The sequence below is a fragment of the Meriones unguiculatus genome, chromosome 8 (genome assembly GCF_030254825.1).
Source record: "Meriones unguiculatus strain TT.TT164.6M chromosome 8, Bangor_MerUng_6.1, whole genome shotgun sequence".
Classification (NCBI taxonomy): domain Eukaryota; kingdom Metazoa; phylum Chordata; class Mammalia; order Rodentia; family Muridae; genus Meriones; species Meriones unguiculatus.
Genome location: NC_083356.1, coordinates 105,327,130 through 105,352,067, shown reverse-complemented (window position 1 = coordinate 105,352,067; position 24,938 = coordinate 105,327,130). Strand labels below are relative to the sequence as shown.

Here is a 24,938-nt window from a genome sequence, read left to right as displayed (position 1 = left end):
TTTCTAATCTTAATTTTTATGTTTTGTGGTACTCAGGATCAAGCCAGAGACTTTGACCATGTTAGGCAAACGCTCCACTACTGAGCTAACTCTCCACCCCTTTTGCCTGTAATTTAGAAGAAATTACACTACAAAAATGCTGTGGCTCCTGTGTATTGTTTTGATAGTGTCACACACTACTTTGGGAGGGACTGACTTTGGGGTCCTAGCATTTAATCATCCTTAAGGTCAGAATGTAAAGTGTATGTGCAAACAAAGAACATGTTCCTTGCATGTCATAGGAAGGAGTAGCCTCCCAAACTCACACTGCACATGCAACTGCCTTCACTGGAAACATTAGACTTAATATTGACATATACTATGATCTGCAACTTCTAATATATTACCAAATCATCTTCAAACCAATGTACGTTTCAGCTTTCCTAATAAATAGTCATTGTTAATGGAGCTCAGGTATTTCTCAGACTGTGCAGCCTCTTACTTGTAACCACCAGAGAAGTCAAGGCTATGTTCTCTGTCTACTTGGTTTATTATTATTATTACTTGGTTGGGGCTGCATAAACACATGAAGTCAATGGGTAGCAAAGACTTAGTGCTGGTTCCATCATGACTTGGGGTGAGTGTAAATTTCCGATGTTTCAGACCACTTTTCTATGTTCGTGACTTTCTGACAGCTAGGAAGCCTAACGTGGTGAATTTCATGGCATTTGATTCAATGACAGAAGTGATGGGCGCCCAGTAAATATTACCTGCTGCTGATTACAGGAAAGCAGTGATGATAAGATAAGACATGTCAGTTTCAAGACATGGACAAAGCTAATCGTAGTTTTTCAAGCTTCTTTTTGAACAAAAATACCCACCACTGGTGGACAAGTCACATGTGGCGTAATTTTGCTGGAAAAGCTTAGTAAATTTCATCTGTGAACTAAGATCACTGAGCACCAGGTGCTCTATCTGAACTGTCCCGTTCTCCAGTGTGTGTGGTACTAGAGAACTGACACAGTGGTGCTCTCAGAATGATGGATGACCAGGAGCACATCCAGCCACGTTCCAATAATGATCTTGAACTAGGCATTCTGACCTCACTTGAAATCCAAATACCAACTTAGTGAGTGAGTTGATGACCCATTATACACAGCCTGACATCAAAATGAGACTGCCAGTGGAGAAACACAAGCAAAAAAAATAAATAAACAAATACAACTACTAAGAAAATGGAGAGTAGCTATAAGTATCATTTAAATTCTTAATTTTAATTTGTTCTGCCAAGTGGTGATGGTACAAGCCTTTAATTCCAGCATTTGGTAGGCAGAGGCAGGTGGGCATCTGGGATTCAGAAGACAGCCTGGTCTACAGAGTGAGTTCTAGAACAGCCAAGGAAAACCCTGTCTCGACAAAACAAACAAACAAGCAGAATTTGTTTTGAGTTAACAGTTATAAAGACAAACAAAATGTCACATCACACAACAATTTTGTCTCCAGAATTCAAAAGAAAGAAATTAAGAAAAATTTAAGGCTATCTTAAAAAAAACAACAGCCACAAAAAAACAAACAAACAAACAAAAATTCTGCGTTAATACGAATATCAGAGTCTACCCAGTGATGATTTGGTAAATGTTCAGTAACTGCCCCTTAGAAATACATTTACTACAAAATGCATTACATAAGTAATATATAATAAATAAATGATAAACCATATTCTTTACCATAATTCCACGTACCTGATTTTCACGGAATAATTGATGTTTTGTCGCCTAATTATTATTACATACACATTCATTCTCTACAATCAAAAAGTGATGGTTCCATGCAATCTGGATGTGAGCACTGACTGATATTTTCACTTAAGTAAGCAAGTAAATGGAAAACGAAACATGTTGAGACACTCACTTGACCATCAAGTACATGAGGCTTCTTTACCAAATAGGACAGTGCATTTGAAAGCTATAGGAATACACACTGAGACTTGGGGGTCTGCCTACAATGTCAGAGCTAGAACTGACAAACCTTAAACTAAATTTGCATTAATCACATTTCCTCCATTTTTCTCGTTTAAATGATCTAAAAGAAAGCATAAACCAACCTGCGCTTTTAGTGCGGGACAACGTCCATGTTAAATATGCCTGCCACAGCCATCATCACACGGTTGACCTCATAGCACCTAACAATGGAGATGGCAAGAAAGGTACTGCAGTGTAGGAGCATGTACTGTTGCTAGATTAAAACCATCAAGAATGTATGTCATAAGAGAGGTGATAGCAAAATATAGTAAAAGGAATTATAAAATAGCATATTTTTAGTCCTTATTATTTTAAGGTAACTTTATTAACATGTTAAGTTGATGTTAATGCTTCATATGTCCCTAGTTCTGCTATTTGAGAACTACAAGGTAAATTTATTTTGTCACTCTACTCAAAATACAGTTTTGAAAACTATGGAAAACTAGGTGGTTACCAAGAGTAACCACAAAAAAATGATGTCTTAAAGAAGTCTGCTCAGGTAAAAAAATATTTACTACTGTGGAAATATGTTGCTGTGGGCTTATGTCTCAACAAAATAATAATAAATTTTAATAGAAAAGCAAATTGAAGGTAAGAGCACATGTGTTAAAGTTTGTGTTTTTATTTTCTTAGGTAACATAAATAAAAGCTGTGCAATGACAACTCTATAGATTTATGTAATTTAATAATAATTTTATACTTAAAAATTAAGTTATAACTACATAGACTTCTACAATTGTTTCAGTAATGTCTAGATTAGAAATTGCGTATCAGAAAACAAAAGGTTCACTCATCACCTACTTTGAATATTGAAAGTTCAAATGCTAAAGTGAACACGGCTAGGACCTCAACCTGACCCACAATTTACTGACAAAATGACTCTGAGAAAGCACTAATAACAAAACTTCTTGAAATTCTAGTCTTCCCATCTGAAAATGAGTACCCATGTCATAGGCTGGAGTAGTAGTGAAACACATGAAGGCATGTAAAAATAAGAACAAACACATTTTCAAGAACTTTACCATTTTTATCGTTATGAGAGAAAACCCCATCTTGATTGTGGGTTGAAGTGAGAATATTCTTGTCTCACTTTCTTTAAAAGATGCTAATTGTTAAGAGCAGCAGTTGGCTTTACAACTCACCTTCCTATGCATCCCTTGCTCTCTCCTTTGCTGTGTGTGTCATGCCTGAGGCATGGCTCCCTCCCTTTCTTGCCATACCTAGTCCTTTCCCAATCTACTCTCTTGAGGATTTTAAATACATTTTCTGTCCAATCAACTGCATCATCTTCTCTCTCCCTCTTTCGTCTTCGATTTTCTGGGCATCGATTTCTTCTAGCAAACCACACTGGATATGTGTTATGGGGGCCGGGGGAGGGCCTGCAAACACCTGTACCTGTACTTGCTTCTCCATCCTGGTATCTTCTGAAGAGTCACATTTTATCGATACTCAGATGTGTTGGGAATTGGGGGCAATGGGTCTAAATGAGACTAAGAAAACACTTGCTGTGACTATCTCCCATAAACCGTGCCTTTGGAGAGCACTCAGAAAAGCCCTCAAGGCTTCCATTAAGAAGGTCTACACAAGAGCTCGGAGAGTGCCTAATGCTAATGAACACATAGGTATTTTTAAAGCCTGATGCAGTCGATCAAGAGGGAGGCAGCTGCCAGAACACCCTTGCTCCAGCCTCCCTGAAGCACTTTGCACAAGGAGAGGAGGCTGACTAAGAGGTTTCACAACAACCAGCCTTCACTGCTCCTTCAGTCACAACAATATCTGTAACTCTTTTTCCTTTATCCCTTTTACTTTAAAAAGGTGAAAATACTGATTTTTTTTAAAGTGGTTCAGCTTCAGGACTATCCAAGAAGTCAAAGGTCTAAGTTCTATGAGACATAGCACCAGAAAACTAACATTCAGGAGACCAATGCCAACAGATTTATATTAGAACAGCCAGAGTGAAAACACAGAGCATTCAAGTTGAATGAAGCTCATGTAACGCTTGTTGGATGTCTCATTGAGAATGGGATCTGTGGGCTGCTTTCATGAAAGTAGGCTACACTACATTTTATGAATTGGGTATAAACCACTATGAGATGTTTCTGCAGTCTGAAATGTGATGTAGGAACAAAAATGACTAATACAGCTATTTTTGGCCATCATTGTAGGAAGCAATATATGAATATTAAGAACGGGACCCAGCCAGATACAGGCAAGATCAAATGCCAGAAAAATTTCTCACTGGCTCTAGAATTCTGTAAAGATGCTTAAATGTGTTAAGATGTCTCACGGGAGTGCTTAGGTGATACACCGAAGATGTCCATGCAGTCCCTCCCAATGAAGAGTTGCTAAAGAGTCAGTATATGTCAGTTGTTACTACTGTGAACATTATAAAATTCATGATCTTAAGAAGACTAAAGCTAGCAAGAACAGAAGGAGTAAACTCTGGATATACATATTTCTGTTGCTGATGTGGTTTGTTCTGTCTTGTCCAACCTGACTCTTGGTCATGCTAACACTATCTGTTTGTGTTCAGGGATATATGTGTTTACAGCACCCATCCAGCTCTTTTCCAGGCTTCTCTCTTCCACTCCACAAAAAGCCAAACAAACAGAAAAAAATATCAGGTGTCTTATTTGAATATGTACTCTCCATTTAAGTAAGTTTTTCATATTAGCTTACTAGCAAAATTCTTGTTGCCCCTTCTCATAAACATTATCATCATTACCACTGCTGTTATCGCCATAGCAACTTTTTGGTGTGCAACTAAACTCTTTAGGTACACTTTAAGCCATTTTGCCTTAATCATTTTAGGTTCTGATGAAGGCACCAACTTTCATTAGTATTTACAGATAAACAAACCTAGCATCCTAGATGTTATAACTCTTGCCCCGAAGTAGATAATCTTTTGTTAGAATTTGTGCAATATGTGAATTTTACATTTTGAACTACTGAGTACTTTAACGTTTATACATGGGTTTTAACAGTCATCACATGCCAGGATCATTCCAGATGGATCATAGTAAGGTAGAATTTTCAGTTGTGTTACAGAAGATACTTTACGACCATTAAAACTCTGTGAATATGCTGACCAAAATGCCTACATGTGGGGCTGACAGGTTTAATTGAGAGATATTGAGCCACAGCGAGAACACAAACACTACAGTTTCCATAGGACACGCCCACTTGATGCTAGGTACAGAGCCCGGGGCCTTGAAAAAATCCCCAGACACCTAGTAAGTTTTCCAAATAACATTTTATGATGTTGGGTAGCTGCAATTAAAAAAAAAAAAAGCAAATCATTCCTTCTACTTCTTCATTCTTTTGTGACTTCCTTTAGAGAATTTTAATCATCATATTACTTTGATGTCTGATAATGTCCTATCATAAAAATGTGCAGTTCACCTTCAGGCAACCCTGGGGATACTTCCTAGAAATCATTAAGTATATAGTGAATAATCCATTTGGTTCTCAAAATGCTGTTGAGAGTGGGCTAACTAACAGCGTACAGCTACTTACTCCAACCAGTCTCCCTGAATTTGATCAAAGCCCACAATAAATTCTTCTGAGTTGTCCTAACACACTGCACTTGAAGTTCATGGTTGGCTCAAGTAAGACAGCTCAAAACAAAATTCACTAAAATATTTATATAATTTTACATTTTGTGGAGTCTATAAACTGAGAGCAAAAGAAAACAGGATTTTAACATGAGCACCCTAATACCCATAGGTACACAGAAATAAAAACTGAACAAATTTTTTTCCTCAAATATGTTACTGCAAATTATTCAGACATGAGAAATGATTAGAAGAATACTGTGTTTCGAGAGAAGGGGCACAGAATGGGCGTTAGCTGAATCTTAAACTAACTCCAAGATCAATTCATTCCTACATTTTATAGATGAATTATGTGAAACCACTTAATCACCATCAATGCTAATTTTACAAAACTACAAAGTTAAAGGTTTCACTCTAGCTGCAGAGCTAAAACTACGGTCTTCAGCTGTGGAGTTTTTCATTGTATCAAATTAAATGAACACACAGCAGAACACCGTTCTCACAAGCTCAACTGACACACTAGGGAAAGAAAATGTGTGGCAAAGCTAAATGTTTTCCTCTCGTGATGGTTCTCAAACAAAAGACTGTTACTTTTGGGATAACGATTTAAGGAAACGATACTCTGAACTCGTGGAAGGTGGGGAGGGAGACCAGGCTGCACGGTACTTACTGTAGAGACGGCAGTGGACAGTGTATTTCATAAGCATGGTCGCAATGCCCACAGGTGACTTTCATGAATGTCTCTGAGAACAGTGGTCTAACACTATGACAAGTTTAGGATCTCCACAGTTAAGAACTTAAGCAGAGGGATGGATTGATGGGATGGATTTCAAAATGGCATTTGACAAAAAAAAAACACTGTGGACAAGAAGAAGAAGGTACTAAATACAACTGTGAGAGGTTAGTTCTCTCTAAAGATGAGTGTGGCTTGAAACGTCTGTCACTGGGATTTAGGTCTCTCTGTCTTCCAATTACAGCAATAGAAATGGAAACATGACAGGAACAGAAAAGTAGGCAATGCAGTATAAAATATCAAACTATGTGCCATGAAGAAAACAAGGGCAAAGTTACTGAAAGAGAAATGAACAGACACCAAGAGTGGCGTCCTGATCCAAAAAAAGCAAGAACTGTAGGTAAAACATAAATTAAAATTTAATGGTAGGATTAAACTTCATATTTTAAACCCATAAATGAGTTAAGCTTTATAGAAAGTAGTGTGTGTGTGTGTGTGTGTGTGTGTGTGTGTGTGTGTGTGTTGGGGAAGGGGGTCTTTGACTCTTTTGCCTGATCTTGGGACCCGTTTCCTCTTATCAGGTTCCCTCATCCATCCTTGCTGAAAATTGTATTAGCATTTTTTTTCTATGAATTACATGACTATTTCATTATAGCTTTTTCTTATTTTTAGAGATGTTCTTTTCATTCAAACACAAATTACTTATCAATTAGTAACTTATAAATATCTTCTTCTAAAATACAGATAATTTCTTGTTTCTGGAAGGTAGATTTATTTACATAGTTATATTTTAATGTACTCATATATTAATTGTTTTCTTTCATATTTTTACCTTTCACTATACTATAAAAATATGCTTTTATTTTTTTTCAAATTTTAAAGTTTTAAAATTTTACATTTGGTTCTTCAACATAATGAGAACTTATTTTCCTATATGAAAGTGAGACAGGGATTCTAATTTTATCTTTTATTAAAAAAATATCATGTATTGGTGTAATTACTTATTTCTCAATTCATCTGCACTGTCTCTTCTGTCACATATAAATATGCATTTACTATTTAATAAATATGTCACTTAAATATGCATTTATCTCTAAGCTCCTTATTTGTTCCACGTGCAGAATTGGGCTAATACAGCAGTTTTAACTATCTTCACATGTTAATTGTCAAGAGTAGTTCTTGAAGCAAAGAACCGTTCCTTTCACTCCTTTTTACAATGATACTTGGCCTTTCTCTAGACCCTTATTTTTTGGGGAGAATTTTAGAACAAGATGGGCTTGAATGTAGATTTTATGTGTTACAGAATGTTAAGTTACACAAAATGTAGAAAACAACATAATAAACATACAACATTGCCACCTCTATTTTTTTTCAAAAGATTTGAACTTTAGTTTTTCTTTTTGTGGGGATACTTGAAAGAATTTCCAAGATATCCATCACCTTTTCACACGTGACCAAGAGATGAGGACAGTGGATTTGTAGACTTCAGATGAGCTGACAGTGAAGCTCAAATACAAAATAAAAGATTAAATAAAAAAACTTAAAAATCAATATTAAAAATATTTTTAAAATTCATTAATTTAACAAAACCTTAAGGGATCAACAAATATACTTAAAAAGGATCCTATCACCCCCCCCAAAAAAAAAAAGCAAAGTATGTTCTGTTTAAAGAAATGATTCAAATATCCAAAAGAGGCTCAAGTATACAATAAGGACATTTGCTCAACCATGTTTGTAGCAGCTTTATTTGTAATAGCCAGAAGCTGGAAACAGCCCAGATGCCCCTCAACTGAAGAATGGATGCAGAAATTGTGGTACATCTACACAATGGAGTATTACTCAGTAATGAAAAATAAGGAAATCATGAAATTTGCAGGTAAATGGTGGGACCTGGAAAGGATCATCCTGAGTGAGCTGTCCCAGAAGCAGAGAGACACACACGGTATATACTCACTCATATAGACATATAACATAAGATAAACCTACTAAAATCTGTACATCTAAAGAAACTAATCAAGAGAGAGGACCCTGACTAAAGTGCTCAATCCCCATGCTGAAAGGCAAAGAAGATGGACATCAGAAGAAGAAAACAGGAAACAACCTAGGAACCTGCCACAGAGGGCCTCTGAAAGCCTCTGCCCTGAAGATTATCAAAGCAGACATTGAGACTTATGACCAACTGTTGGGCAGAGTGCATGGAATCTTATGTAAGAAGTGGGAAATAGTAAGATCTGGAGAGGACAGAAACTCCACAAGGAGAGCAACAGAACCAAAAAATTTGAACACAGGGATCTTCCCAGAGACTCATACTCCAACCAAGTACCAGGCATGGAGATAACCTAGAACCCCTGCACAGATGTAGCCCATGGCAGTTCAGTGTCCAAGTGGGTTACATAGTAATGGGACGAGAGACTGCCTCTGACATAATCTGATTGGCCTGCTCTTTGATCAGCTCCCCCTGAGCGGGGAGCAGCCTTACCAGGCCACAGAAGATGACAATGCAGCCAGTCGGGATGAGACCTAATTGACTAAGATCAGAAGGAAGGAGAGGAGGACCTCCCCTATCAGGGGACTTGGGGAGGGGTATGCGTGAAGAAGGGGGAGGGAGGGTGGGACGGAGAGGGGAGGAGGGAGGGGCTTATGGGGGATACAAAGTGAATACAGTGTAATTAATAAAATTAAATTAAATTAAAAAAAAAAAAAGAAATGATACCAGATGAGCGTGGCTGGAGGTTGGGGAAAGAAGAGAAGCAAGAGTGTGGATGTGGTCACAGGGTGCTTTTGAGGGTTTTGGAGGGTGCGGAGCTTGAACCTTACTTGGGGAAGAGCTGAGGCTTGCGCAGTTGAGGGAGAGGAGAAAATCTGGGAGGTTTGCATATCAGGACACAGACAAGATGACAGCTAGGTGGTCTCCAGTGGCAGAATAGCAAGCCAGATAAACGGGTAGATCTGAAAAGCATTGATATAGACTATGACTATAGGAAAAGAAAAAAAAAAACTATGCACAAACACCACCCCCCCTTTTATTTTTTATTTTTTTTCAAATAAATCTTAGCAGTCTGCGATAAAAAGCTAAATCTAATGTCACCATGTATTGAAGCTAAACGCTTGGTCCCCAACCTGAATGTCAAACAAACCAAATGAAAACCAAATTAACTGCATTTATACGAGGCTGGTGATCTGACTTTGTAATGCCTTTTTTCCCCAGCTGATTGGAAAGATGGTGAAGGTGAAAGCGACTTGCATTCCCTCAAGTGTGTGATACAGCTACTGCATAAACAGCTGCGCAGCCTCCAATTAAGCGGTGGTGCTTCTGCTTGGGAAAGCTATATATAAGCAAATGAAACCAGGAAGGTACATGCTGGGAATACATAATTACCACGGAACCCTTTTTTAAAACACAGCTCACCACGACGTGCATATTTGAATACGATAACTGACAAACCAGGTTCTTGAAACTTTGCGATGACATCCATCAAATCATGAATTGCTATTAACTTGTGGATTCATATGCGTTTTCACTAATGTTCACACTACTAGTAGGTCCTAAATAAATACATTAATTTTTCTTAATTTTAATACATTAATTTTCTTATTTCTTAATACATTAATTTTTATATGATTTAGTTTACTGCCAAAGACAAGTCATAGACAAAAGAATGTTTACCCAGTATTTAACAAAAATCATGAATAGTAAAGTTCTTTAAGTATCCAGAAAAGATGAGGTGTTTGTGCCAGTAGCTATGATGTAAAAAACAGACTACAGTTCAGTGTCGCTTCAAAACAGATGTTGAAACTCACAGCGATATGTAGGGCACCTCATGGAAAAGTGGGAGGAAAGAGAAAAGTACCTGGAGGTAACAGGAGCTCCAGAAGAAGACCAATGGAACCCAACTAACCAGGGCCCAGAAGGCCTTGCTGAGGCTGAAGCATCAACCAAGGACCATTCACAAACTGGACTTAGGCCCCCTACAAAGATGTAACAGATGGGCAGCTGAGGCCTCATGTGGGTCCTCTAATATGGGAAGTGGGAACTACATCAGACAGAGACTCACTCACCAGCTTTTGATCACTTCCCCTTGGTGGGTGTGCCCTGCCTGGCCACAGGGCAAGAGGACATGCTTGATCCTGATGCAATTTGATGAGCTGGGCTGGATGGGAAAAAGAGCTCTTATTCCTCTGAGGAATAGTTGAGGTGGGTGGAGAGACACAGAGGGTGTGACCGAGAGAGGAGGAGGGATGGTGCTACAACCAGGATGTGAAGTGAATAAAAAAAAAAAAGATATATATATATATATATATATATTAAAAGATATAAAATAACACTGGACTGTGAATTTCTTTGCAAAGCAAATCATGTTCTATTTGCTTTTAGATTTCTACTTCCTACTAGTAGAGACCTGAATGTCAGATAGCTAATGCCTAATCAGTTGTCCATATATTCATCAAATTAAACAAACTTTACGTGTTTATTGGCTTCGGAGCTGACCTTGTTCCCGCTTTCCTTGATCATGCACTCATTCTTAAAACCTCGTGTGAAATACCCTGCTTCCTAAGGTAAGGACACACACTGAAGACAGACAGGAAGAAAGGGTGAAAGATGCTGAGGAGGCAAGGAGAGATACTGTATATGAGGGGAGAGGAGAGGAAGGGGGAGCTGGGAAAATTATAAACACTGATTTGGGAGAGAAAATTGACTCTAGACACCTAAAAGGATGGTTATGATGCACTAATGAGAGACTGATTTTGGAAAATGTCAATTATTTAATTTTCTCAGAAATATCAAAAGATTTCACGTTCCAAATGAAAACTTGATATGGGATGAAGGCTCTGCGATGAAAATAGAAGTCTGAAATAATGGGGCGAGTCTGAAAGGATTGTGAGTGCCAGGGAACTAACTGGGGCACTGAGGTTGGTAGTTTGAGCCCCAAGTACTGAAAACTAAAGAAACAGTGCGCCCCGAAACCAAAAGAATGAGGTCAGACGCAGGCAAGCTGAAGAAAGGGGACTACAGTCTAAACTTGGAGTACAGGGACTTTACATGGCAGAGGTTTGTAAAACCCTTCTAGAGGGGCTCCTCGGGTGCTTGATGGAGTGCTAGTAAAGGTCACGAACGCAGCAGACGGAAAGACTTCATGAGAGACGACAAGGAGCCATCCGCGAACCATTGCTGGCTGCAGACCTTGCTAGCGGCTAGAAAACTCCCAGCGGAGGAAGACAGTGTGCCATTGCTGATGCTTTTAGATCGGAGTGGAACGACAGCAGATTCCAAGCAAGTTGCAAAAAGGAAGGCTACGGTGTGAGGTGTGGCTTGGCCGAGAAATGTTTTATACGAACCTGGTATCAAATGGAGAATTTAAATAGTCACAGTTTGGAAGACAGCGCAAAAGGCCGTCTTTTCATCGTTTTCAGCTTGAATCTGATCGAAGTTGCCAGAGGACATAGTGTGGATAACTCTAACATGTATTATTGATTCCCACAGCCTGTCATGTGAAGGCATGCAATGATGGTTCCACTGCATCAATCAATAAGTTTTACAGAACACTCACGTTAATATTTTCTAAAGAACTGCAAGTTCATATTTTGTCTGCCCTCTCATCATTACCCCTACTTTTTAGCTGCTTTCTTTCTGACAACTAAGGAAACGTCTAACAATTCAGCTTATCTGTGCCTGATATTCAGATGCTTATTTGACCTGTTGGTGATCTTCACGATGCCTAAGGTGGTCTATGGCTGGCTCCAGGTGTGTTCTCACAAGCTCACACTGATTGTTATTTTTCCAAAGTATGGGGGAGAGGGCCTTTTCATGTAGTGGTAGCATTTCAAGGATGATTTTATACTGGTTATGTTTTGTTATTTTATCAAGTTTATGACTAGCTTGGAATCTTGGTTTTAGAGTCAGTATCACAGAGTAAAAAGGAGGTTTTTTTTTTTTTTTTTTTGTATCACAAAATACCCATAATGAGCCTCTGACTAAATGTTCCTCTAGTCACTTAAAAAGGTATCATGGAATCAAGGGATAGATTGCTACAACTCCTTTTGAAAAAAAAAAAAAAAAGAAAGAAAAAAAGAGTTTTCAAAATAAAACTCAGTTTGGGTATCTGTGCTGTTTAATCCAGTAATACTCTTTGAAGTCATCACTCACACATGGCTGCTAGCACAGAGCCTGTGACACAAAATTACATAACATTCTTTGAAGTTGAATCCAAGTCTTGCGTGTATTTTAACTGCTTAATAAAGGGAAAATGGCAGACGTGTTCCAGTTGTACTTCCAAGGAGAGCTTCACCCTGAAATCCGCTTTCTACTGATTCTCCATAGTAAGCCCTAATAGGAAACGGGGAATAGGTGAGGGGAAAACTCGTGACTCACATGTTCACGCACTGCGGAGTCAGAGAAAAAGGTGGGCCAAGGGAACAGGGCGGGGAGGAGCAAGAAAGACACACTTTGAGTTCTTAGGAAAATCGTAAAGAAATCTGCGGTGATTAATCTCCACTTTTGTTGTGGCTATAATAAGTCCTAATTGCACAACAATTTCTGCATGTTAAAAGAACTCAACAATGTGGATGCCTTCTGTGACTTGGAAAATGTCAGCACTGTGAAAAGCATATGTCATTTAGAACAACCATCCCTCGACCTCTTCATATTTTGAGTCCTGTACGGTATGCATTTATTCGTTAGAACACTGCTCCAGGAGATGTGCTCCTTTAGGGACCATGTTTCATCACACGACTTCTCGTTACTTATGCGAAGTGCCAAGAGCCTTCAGAGGGCAGGGGAAAAAAATCATTCCTGTCTTTTCCCTGAAGCTATCCTTTTGACAGAATGACTGGCTGAGGAGCCACAGGGACATGGTGAAACAAAGCGTTCCTCCGTCCTATGGAATCTGCTGCTTCTACTCCAAGGAGAGTACAAACTATGACCTTGGCTGATCACTGCTAAGTGCGCTAGTTGCCTAGCAAAATTTAGAAGTTCAAGGAAAAAGCCATCATGTTCCTCCTAATTTACATTTTGAAGCTGTTATTATCATGATGTGGTATGCTACAAATTGAAACGCCTTAACGGGAGGCTTAGAATAGTATGACATTTTGCATTACCACAGCGGCTGACATGTACCAACCAATCCTATTAATTTCTATATTTGGGGAAACAACAAAATGCTGTAATGTGTAATATGCTAGTGGCTACACAGCACAGAGCACACCCACTCATTTAAATTGGAAGGATAAAGCCAGGACGGCTGAGATTTAAATAAGGCTAGCCACATTAAGTTGTTTCATGTTGCCACATGGGTTTAATAGTCTTAAAAATGCCTTATTTCAAGATGAGATACTGTCTCCAATTTTGACTGTAGAAAAACAACTGAGGGGAACAGGATTCATTAGTAAATCTCTGAAGAATTATAATCAGAGATTCCCGTCAAGGAGATATTGATAATAAACTTCTGTCTAATCTACTTGAAATAGTAAAGAAAATATTGTCTACAATGTTACATATCGATTTCTGATGTAGCAAACAATCTTATATATTATTATGTGTGGTTTTTTTTTTTCTTTGTAACTCTGACTGGCCTGGAGCTCTTTAGATGTAGCCCAAGCTGTCCTGAAACTCACCAAGCTCGGGCTGCCTGTATTTCCCAAGAGGTTGGATGAAAGGTGTGTTCCACTCTTACCCAGCATCAAAATACATTTAAAGAGAAAGAGGCAAAAATTCTAGCCTCTGCTCTCACACTGGCTGACCTGCTCTTGTCTTTCATATTTTAGGTAGAGGCTTTGTCATTTGAGTCTTCTGTATTCCTCACAGCTTACACCCCCACCCACCCACACATATACACACACCCCACTCCCATAAGAAGGCAGATGCACGGGACATAAGAGTCCGCCTGTCACCCCAGCACACTCTCTCTGTCTCTCAGTCATTGTCTCAATGCCTCTCTCTCTCTCTCTCAATGTCTTTCTCTCGGTCCGCCTCTTGGTATTTTTCTCTCTGCTTTCATGGCTTACTCAAGCTCTAACTCATCTTCTCTTCTCTCCCCCACCCCCACAAAAGAACCTCCTTATATCAGGTATGCTGCATATGGTCTAGTGTTTTAATCATTGTCATAACACTCACAACTACCTTCAACCCCAGATTCAAGTGACCAGAGACCTTTTTCTGGCCTCCCCGGGGACCTGAACTAAGTGTCTCTGTCTCTGTCTCTCTCTCTTTCTCTCTCTCACACACACAAACACGTCTTGGCTTTAATACTGTCCAGCTCGGTTCCCCATGCAATTTCACCCCACTCGTCTGCATACATCAATACACAGTGATTGGTCATTTCTTGCAATACACTTTGAAACATACCTCTTGAGAATGTATTATAACACTAACAGAAATAAAAATTAGTGGATATAAAAAACAGCCATCCATCATCCTAATCTTTCAACAAATCAAATTGTTTCCAATTTCCAAGTCGTTGCACCAGTCTTTGCTTTCGAGATTGCATAGGTTTTCCCTGTCAGTATAAGGATTCTGTCTTCTGTCTTCATATTATCTCATGAGCATTTTACATATTGTGTAGTCTTCATAACTATCGCAAAAATAAATTCATTAATGGGTTACTGTAACATAATGGATCATTTTCTTCACTCTGAACTGGCTGTCTTCCTCTCCCTCCCCTGTCTTATGCCACAATTTAACTGCAACATTTTCACTTGTATAATTTTTTGTTGCCTTTGCTGTTTTTCCCTTCATGCATATTCTCTGAATACAGAATCAGGAATGGATCTTATACTGACGAAGTACTTTCTGAAGTTCATAGTCATCAACAGCAAAATGTGTACCTACCAAGGATACCGTGGCTTCTGACAACCGTTCTCAACCTGTGGGCTGCAACCACTTTGGCAAACCTCCTTCTCCAAAATATCTACATTATGATTCCTAACAGCAACGAACATATGAACCAGCAGTAAGATAATTTTATGGTTGTGGGTCACCACAACATGAAAAACAGAATTAAAGGCTCACCGTATTAGGAAAGTTGAATCACAAAGGCTTAAAACTCTTGGTACAGTTAGTAAGAACCTTGTAAAGGTTAGGAATATCATAATGTGTAATATAGCATGTGCATGATGATGACACTTACAGAGTCCTGTCATGTGAAACACCTTATGACACTTACAGAGTCCTGTCATGTGAAACACCTTATTTGCTGTGCTTGATCAGGATGATGTCACCTTCATCACTAGTATAAAATCAAAAAGGTCAGCATACCTCTTCCTTCAAATCAAAAGCACAAGCTGACCTCACAGCATCATGATATGTACAAATGAGTCATGTGCTGAGTTATGGTAAAAATCACAGTAGCGTTGTCCTTGTATTTTGTCACTTTTCCACGATAACAGTTGTAGTAACTGTCTTTTCTTATTTTCCATTTATCTCAGATTGCTCAAAGAAATACTGCCAATTATAATAAGTGGACCTCATGCTCTTCAACAAGTTTGAATCACTTGAGGTTTTGTTGTTGTTGTTGTTTTTAAAGAAGGTCGTCACAGTTCCAAAACCAAGGAAATGTTTGGAATGCACATATTAACCAAATCAGCTAATAAAACAAACAAGGACGGCAAGATGGCTTAGTGAATAAGGGTGCAAACTGCCAACCGTGGCAACCTGAATTGGATCCGTGGGACTCACGATGATGCAAGGTGAGCACCAACTCCCACAAGTTGCCCGCTGACCTCCACTTCAGGCACACACTGCCCCGCTCACCACGCACAAAGCAAATAAATACAAGTAATAAGCAAAAGGCCTAGCTTAACAAGACAAGAAGTCGTTCATTTGAAAGACAGAAAGGAAGGGTTCATCAGGGTTTGGAGGGAGGAGAGAAGAGATGTTATCGTATCATAGTCTCAAAAAAATAATTTCTATAAATGCCCAGGTGATGTTGTGACTTTAAAATCTTCCTACTTTAGAAACATAAGCTTCTAGGTTACATAGCTAGTCCTTAGCAGTTTTTTTTTTCGGGGGGGGAGGTTAGGTTGTATGACCTTGAGAATTTTTCGTATCCCTTCCTTGAATCTCGCATTACTGTATTTGGCAGCAATGGCTAACGTGACAAAGTGTCAAAGAAAGAAATCGAAGGCATGGCGTACATTCTTATTTTTCCCTTGGTGGACTTAGTAACTCAGAGAAATAACTGGGAAGGGGCTGCCCCTGAGGAGGACTTGGCTGATTTCACTTTTCAGTGTGTGGCTGATCACACTTTCTTATCACCGCCAACGCTTTCCACTGGCAAATGCAGAATGCAGCCTTTCATTTTCTCCCACATCATTCCAGTTACGGGAAGATGCATTGTTTTACTAACCCCAGCTTATTCTTTACTCTCCTATGTGTCCAGTGTGCTTGAAGAGTCAGAGGATTAAAATGCCTGCTTTTGCAGACTCAGTGGGCTAAAAGGACCAAATAAAACACCGCCAACTCCATTGAAGTAATGGAATCCACTGAGGTGCCTCAAAACTACGTCATTTCTATTTGATCTTTCTATTCCACTGATGATAAAAATTTAAAGACTCACGGGTGAAGTGGTTGGAGGTGGACGGGTTGACACTGTCCCCGCTGTCAGCACTCTCGCTGCTGGAGACTTCGTCGTCAGACTCGCGAGCGGAGGAGCAGGGAGAGGAGGCGTCAACGTCTTCAAACTTCCTCTTTAGAATCCCACTCATTGCTGCGTGTTGCTGCGTGTACCTGGAGCGGAAATGAACAGCCAGGCACTGAAATATGACCGACTCCTAGCCATGTTTCCAGCCACCTCTCTGTGGCTTTAAATACCTGAGCTGAGCAGTAGCTGATCCCCTGAAAGGATCACAAAGCAGATTCATTTTTCTATTTCAAGTTAAAACAGGGTGAAAACGAACGGGAGAGTCCTTGACACTGGAGTCAGCCCAGCATTTCAATGGTTTCCTAATGTCCTTAAGAAATAGTTCAGCTTAATGCAGTACTATTAGTCTTTCTTGTTGACAAAATAAGAAAATCCAACGGAGTCCATGAAATTCTGTGAAAAACAAAATACAAATGACAACATTCCCCCAAAGTCTGAAATGATTACTGTGCAGTGAGGAATTCATCCAAAAGAAACTCGGAAAGTAGGATGTAAAAATTTTTATATTTAGAAATTTTCAAATTCAAGGAGCCTAGTTAGCAAAGCATAATGAAGCATATGAAATCAATTCTGAAATTTAGGTGGTTTCCATTTTAATACTGCTACAAAATGAACTTTGTCCCCATGCTACCGGGTTGTTGAAGCTGCTGCTACCTTTCCAGAAGTTTCCTGAGGCTCTTCAGTTGGGGATTTCACTAACCGAGTCGGAACGAGGGAGTAACCAGTGGACATGTCGCCTTCTAAGTCATTTGTTTTCTTGTGACTGAATTTTCTCTTTTCCAGGGGCCTGCTTAGCCCTCATCATTGCTGTTTTACCTCAAGAGCCAGGCAAATAGTACCAACTTTATTCTCCACATAATATTTTTGTAAATTAAACTACACATAAATTAGCTCAGATATTTCAGCACAATCTCACTTTAAGAAATTAAGTTAACTTAGCTGAAAGTATTGCAGGTTTATTCTATGAATTCTGCCCCATGGGTGCCAGTTAATTTGAACTCTCAGGTGCATTTTCCTGGCTAGAGCATAGCTATCAGTCCAGTAGATCAAGACGGAACAAGTTCCTTAAAACTATTCCAAACCCACCCAGTTCCGTGATCTCCGAACTTCTCTCAGAAATTTCTAAAAACCACCCCTTTGCCTCTGCAGATCACAGAGTAAGCAGCCTGCCAGATCTCCTGGGCTGAGCCAGCAGTTCACAGTCTGATTTGGGAGTGTTCAAAGAGCACTACCTGAGCCAGTAGCAGCAATGTGATGCGGGAGAGAGATGCCTAGGAATGAATTTTTCAGTTTCCAAGCCAGATCTTCCAAGTCAGAAAGACCTGGGAGCAGAGCCGTTTGTGAAGCACCAAATAGGTGTATATTCTCAAACAGGGAATCCCTTGCCAAATTTTCAGTTTGAATTCCAGAACCTTTCATCTTGGATTTCATTCTCTATGAATACATATACTGTCTTTGCTCTTAGTTTCAATTCAGTCCTTCTAGGCATGTGTTGGGTAGCTGATATGTTTATGTTTAACTCATTGAACGGAGTCGTAGAAGAGTCAAAAACAACTTACCTGCTGCCCATTCTGATGGGCTCCATCAAATAGCAAAACACCTCCAAAATTATGTAACACCTCTGCTTTATTAACATCCCTTTTCTTCCCGACTGTATTAACTATGGAGATAGCTCATAGCCACGGGAGAATATATCACCGTCCATTATCCTGAGAATAAAATCTCTATTCTACTCTCATTTTACCACTATTCAGATTAGCCTATTATTTTCTTCATTTTAAAGGGTGTGAAATGCATAAAATCTGCATGCATATCTGAGCCAGCAAAGAAGAAAAAAAAAGATATTTTAAGTGGAGTCTTGAAATAAAAGTAGGACAGGATATAAATTTTAAAGTGATTTCACTTCAAGCAAGATGGGAAGCAACCCATGAGGGAGAGACTCCGAGACACAAAATAGTAGATGGATACCCACGGTCAGGATTTACATGTCTATAACAACATATTACAATGGAAGCCATTAAAGCATTGATCTTCAGTTCCCTCCCCACATCCCTTGCTTTTGTAAGCAGGATGTATATCTCAAGGATGAGGAACAGAAAATAATCTATCAACCAGGATTCAGTCCCAAACATCATCTAGATTGATACTTGGTGCTCCACTCTCGCTCTCCTTCCAGAAAGCATTTTGATGAGATGAAAAATGGAAATCTTTGCCTTCCTTTGTTAGTTCATTTAGGACAAGAATTGGATGCATGGAGTTAAAAGGCTGGATGCAATTTCTCACTAGATCCTAAGAACTCAAAGGGCCTCAGATGGACAGCACACAAATGCTGCTTAGTGGAGCAGCATTACACAGCTGTGAGACTGGTTGAGGGCGCAGCTTGCATGTGTATCAATGAAGCAAGGCATCTGTCTTATCTCACTACATGTGCATATTGAAATATGATAACAAAATATGAAGGACAAATGGTCTACCACTTTCTGGTATAGAAGATCTAGCATATTTAAGAGTAGAGTGACAAAGAGATATGCAGTCACCTCCTCTACCATCTACCTCATGTTATTAGGAAAGGAAAGAGTGTCAGGGTTTAGGGAGATGATACTATCAGAGCGTGTTATCTGCCCGGTTGCTGCAAGTGGCCCATCTCAGAGAAACATGTGTCTGCACAGATCCAGATCCAGAAGAAGAGGATGACTGTCAATTCAACATGTATCGTTGCTCCCTGAATGGTGCATACTCTAATTTTTCCTTAAAAGATGTGACACAAACTGGATAGTTAACAAAACAGAAAAGTGTGAGCATTTCAAATAGGCTTTACACAGAATGAGAGCACAAAGAAAAGTTGGGCAGGCATTGGCGTGTTCTGAATGTAAGAAGGTGGGAAGATAAGCATAGAAGTGGCCATCTATTCTCAGCTGTCACATGTTTCAGGAGACATGCTAGTCACAGACAGGCAGCATCACCTCCCGTGAACTAGGACAAATGCCCCTTCACTGTTTTCCCACCCACTGCTATTTGCTTTTGAGGTTTTCCTAGTCGTGGGTAGAAGAAGTTTAAAATACAAAAAACATCCCAACAGTCTGCAGTTTAAAACTCCAAAATGACTTCAAATCATCTTACAATTGCAAATCCCCCAACGCCTTTAAAAATCCCCAACAATCTAGATTGACCATCTTTGTCATTTATTTTGAGCCTCTGACTCTGCTGATATTTCAGCTCTAAGGAGCATTCAGTGCCTTAAACCTGGTATTTCTCTGTCTGCTAAGCTATTTTGGATAATTATCCTTCTAACGACATTTTCATCTTTTTTCTAATATATGTACTATTTTCTAAATCTATAGCAAGTATTTGTATATTTCTACATTTGTTCCTTATATCAAAGCCTCTGATAACAAACAGAAGGAAAGATCTTTGTGTTCTTTTTTGATGCCCCACATTACCTTCTAAGTAACAGGTGCAGAGTGGATATGTGTTCAGACTCTGAATGAAATTGGGTCACTTCTAAGCCTGAGCTACTGTGTCATGTCTGTTTGCCCCTCTAGACTGAAAGCTCCAGGAAGAAGAAGTATTTCCCCAACCCGTTGCTCTATGTCCTGTGACAAACAGCTGCCATGTTTGATTGATTAAATGAACATCAAAATTAGATGAAACAAGATCAAAATGCACACACACACACACACACACACACACACACTTAGGAATAACATATAAGACTCAACACATAAGCAGAACGTGCACAGACCATACTTTTGAAAAAATCCTGGACTGGTTCACCCAATGTAAGATGAGATGCAGAAAACCGAAAGTTAAGACACAGAGAGTCCAGAGCATTGCCTGTAGCTGTACAAGGTCTTTGATTTTTTTTGTTTGTTTTTTGTTTTTTTTTTGATAAGCCTTCCTTTCACGACTAGGGTCCAGTAACTTGTCTTTGGGTCTCACAGCTTGAATTCAATGTTGTAAAAACTGATTAAATTTTGGACTCTCCTGGACCCAGGATCTTGCCTGCTCATAAGACAATTTTTTGATCGATGGGCAGAAAGGGGTGGACGGTATCCCAGAGAATCTCACTGGGGCTTGTGGAAGGCAAGTCCATTTCAAAGCCAGTATCCCCTGCTGGCTGATCCAGGTTCATCTGATTTCCTTTCACTCATCAACAAAGTCCTGGACTTTTCCTGACCAGATTCCTAGCCTAGAAATCCATGCTCTCTATCTACAACTTCTTATCTTTGACACAAAGTCTCACTGTATACCCCTGGCTGACCGGGAACTTTTAGACCAGGCTGGCTTGGAACTCAAGACCCACCTGCCTCTGCCTCTCAAGTGCTGCAGTTAAAGTCTCCTGCTTCCACGTCCAGCAACAATCCCTTACCTCATTGCCAAATCTAATTAAGAAGTGCTTTATGTTATAATATTAACAACTATGCCTCCGAGCAAACTGTTCATAAATTGTATGAGCTATTTATTTCATATTGTATTAGATATAAGCATTTCTTGGATACCTCTGAACACATCACTAAGAACACACTTTGAAATAATGATGGGCATCAAATGGGGATCAAGTTATGCGATCTACAAATGTGCAACTTTAAAACTTAAAATTGCCAGATTTAGTAAATAAAAATGTTCTTCACCAGTTTTATTTGAATTTCAGATGAAGAGGAATGGATGATATTTCAAACATATTTATTCCGGAATTTTTTTTTCTTTTATGAAATTCAACTTAACTGAACACTCTGAATTTTAATGTGATAATCCTAATTGCTCCTGGTAAGAAAGTAAACTTAATGTGTAATCAACAACCAAAAAAAAAAAAAAAATGTCGACATAAGAAACACGAGCTAAGGCATGGAGGCACGTGCAGCAATACCGTACTCGAATTAAAGTCCGTCTGATAAAAAGAAAAGAAGATCAGCTCAGGAGGGTGAATCACAAACTTACTAAACAATGGGGAAAGCGAACAGGTTGAAGAGTGGTTAGTCAGTACACGGCAAGCCTGGCCATCACGGAAGAAGGAGAAAAACTGTAAAGCAACACTGGGCTGGCAAGCGTGTCTTTACAGCCTTGGTTCTCAACTTTCCAATGCTGAGACCCTTGAGCACAGTTCCTCACGATGTGACTACCCCCAACCACAACTTTATTTTGTTACTAGTTTTACAACTCACTAGGGTTATTTGTTAATGCTATGAATCACAATGTACACATCTGATATGCAACCCTAGGAAAGGGACTGCAGTCCACAGGCTGAGGAGCACTGCTCCAGAGAGGAATAAGAGGTTACTTCTTAGCCTGATGTGTGGAAGGGCCAGGTACCAGGAACAAAAGGTTCGTTTCCTCTAGTCAGTCTTTATTTCATGGAAGTGGTGAGTGCATGGTTAATATTTAGAGAACAGTTAGGAATGATGGCAGCCATCTAAAGACTCTTTGTTCATGCTTCCTCGGCTGAGCGGGTTAACCTCTGCACTGATAATTTTGTAAACAATTTAAAAAGGAAAGTAACGTATAATCACAAAGATTAGTGACAAAAAAAAAATCTTTCTGCTTTTTTCTGCAGCTGCATGACAGAGCTAGTTAGACTACCCTCATTTTGGTGTGTAAATGAGGGCATTTGGGGAGGGGCAGTCAGAACTTGTCAGGAACAAAACAATCTGTTTTGTATTATTTTAGTGAATTCTTCCACAAATTAAAAAAAAATGCTTAGACACCACAACCAAGTTCCGTTTCAGTGAACTTGATCAGGTGATGGTGCTTGCTGAGGGTTCAGAAAACACCAGGGTCTAGATCAAGTCCTGTAGACAAAGATACTTCTTTTAGGATGGGAGGTGATTTTAATGTTTCTTCTGGTTGCCTCACTAAGTTCAAAGGATGAGGTGAGAGCCACTGCAAACACATTGACTAATGTATACACTGGAGAGAAGCTCCTTTGTGACAGAAGGCCGGACAGGCTGAGTAAGAAGTAAAATGAGCCGCCAGGACACATCAATGGCCAAGCTGTCCACTGGACCCGATAGACAGCGGCTCGCTCAACTGACAATGGACAGGTTTGTCTGTAACATCAAAGAAAAGAGAACTCAGGCAAAAAGTAATTCATATTATATATTACTTTTATTCTTTGGGGTCATCGATTTATTTAACCAAGTGTTCCTACATATGGGGATATCTTTTTAACTGCTAGTTTGAATGAAATCCTTTTCACACCTAACTTTTCAATCTACGATTAATTTTTAAAAAGTGCTCCATTGGGTTCTAGAAGATTTTCTTTGTCTGTATTGTGTAACAGCTTATTGTCCTTCATTTCTTCCTTTTCCCTTTTTACCAGACTTTCACAGTCTTGTGTAAGTGGTCTGCAGATTTGAGATCAATACAAGGCAAAAAATAAATGTCTTCAATATCAAGAATTAGTCATCACCCTTCTCTTACATCACCATCACTCCAATGCCATCACTTCAAATGTTTTGAAGACCTTCTCATTGGTACCATCTCTTGGCTTCAGTACATCCTCTACAGATGCTTCTACAGCGTGAACACAGAAAAGAAGCCATTTGTATTTGTGCATGTTTTATTTATTTTTTGTGCCTACTGTTTAACAATATTTCTTCCAATCTTATTTAAGTTTTTGTTCCCTTTAAAAGTACAAAATCTGTAAGCTAGGAAAAATGAAGGCAAAAACAGTTGCATAAAGGTTTAGGGAAATTTGAATGTCTTGAGCTGTGCTCTGAGACACCATATTACCTACTTTTTGTTGAGGCTTCTTACCAATCTGGAATTAGAACTCAGAGTTTGTCTGTGCTATGCTCTTTCCTACTTTTTCCAATAAACCTCGGTACGGTGACCACAATGCATAAGGTCTATTAAAAGAAAGCACCCATGTTGTGCATACGGAATACTTCTTCAAGAACAACATACAGGTTTCATTAGTAGATGCACCATCATGCTAGGTTATTCAATCAGTGACAACTATGAGTGCAGAATGATGCCTTGGCTACGTATCACTCTAGACATTTTGAGAAAAAAACGTATGTGTTTCCCTAAGAAAGTAAAATTATCTTCTTCTGCGATATGAGGGCCACTTTTGCCTAAGCCCATTTGGCAAGAAAACAGCTTATTTGCTGCCAAGAAGAGCAGGATTTGGCACTGACTCCGCAAGGTAAAAACCCTGTAGGTGTTTCTGTGGGGCACTACCAATGTGAGAAATGCTGCTGGTGGGGTGCCAGTGTGAGAAACACAAGTCAGCCAACACCTCTCTGGTCCAGGTGTCTGTGTAAGCCAAGAACCCTGGCAGCGCTCCTGCCTAATAAATATTTTTGTTGGAGAAATGATTGTGGGATTCCCCAGTTATGTATGACTCCCCCAAGTCAGAGTTGTCTGCGACTTTTAGTTAAAGATTTTAGTTCTTATGCAGTGGTTATCAACATTCTTGACTCTGATAATTTGAAGTTTAAAAACTTGATGAAGGCAATGGCCCCGTCCTACGCGCGGGGTGTGGGGGGGGGAGGCGTACCAAAGCACAAACATATATGGCATCTATTCATGGGCTCCAAGTTTAGGAAGCTGTGCTCTGGTTAGTAACTATCTTCCCCTCTGCTTTGGTGAATAAAGAACCTGGAGAAATGATTCATTCGAACACACAGGTTCACAGAGCCAAAAGAAGGTTGAGGCTCCGTCGCCCCCATTTGCTTTACCAGATGAGTGGGTTGTCTTGAGATACAGCACAAGCTCTTTGTAGCTCCCTCAGGTTGGTTTGGTTTGGAGGTGGAGCTAGGGCTCAAACCCACTGCTTTGTATGTGCTGAGCTAGTGCTCTCCCACTGGACTACTCTAAAACCTCATATTCTCTGGCATGCATGGAAAGAGCCTGCCATATCTCCCAGAACAGTCCTTGCCATTTCGTTATTCTCTTCTCTGCCCCACAGAATTCTTAAACAGCCATCCCCAGACGGGTGTTTATAAGTTTATAGAGCTATAGCTTTGTGGCTTTGTGATAGGAATGTTCTAGGTTTCCCCAAACATCTGCCTTTCCT

General features: G+C 39.5%; 1 protein-coding gene across 5 annotated transcripts in view; it reads right to left on the bottom strand.

Moving 5' to 3' along the window:
* The window catches only part of Csrnp3 (cysteine and serine rich nuclear protein 3), a 183,150-nt gene that overhangs the window by 64,282 nt on the left and 93,930 nt on the right, over positions 1-24,938 (bottom strand). For all 5 annotated transcript variants that reach the window (XM_060390299.1, XM_060390300.1, XM_060390301.1 and 2 more), the window contains one exon: positions 16,838-17,007. In XM_060390299.1, the coding sequence (XP_060246282.1) occupies positions 16,838-16,985 (148 nt within the window). In that variant the 5' untranslated portion in view covers positions 16,986-17,007. Of the gene's footprint in view, positions 1-16,837; positions 17,008-24,938 lie in introns of those variants that run through there.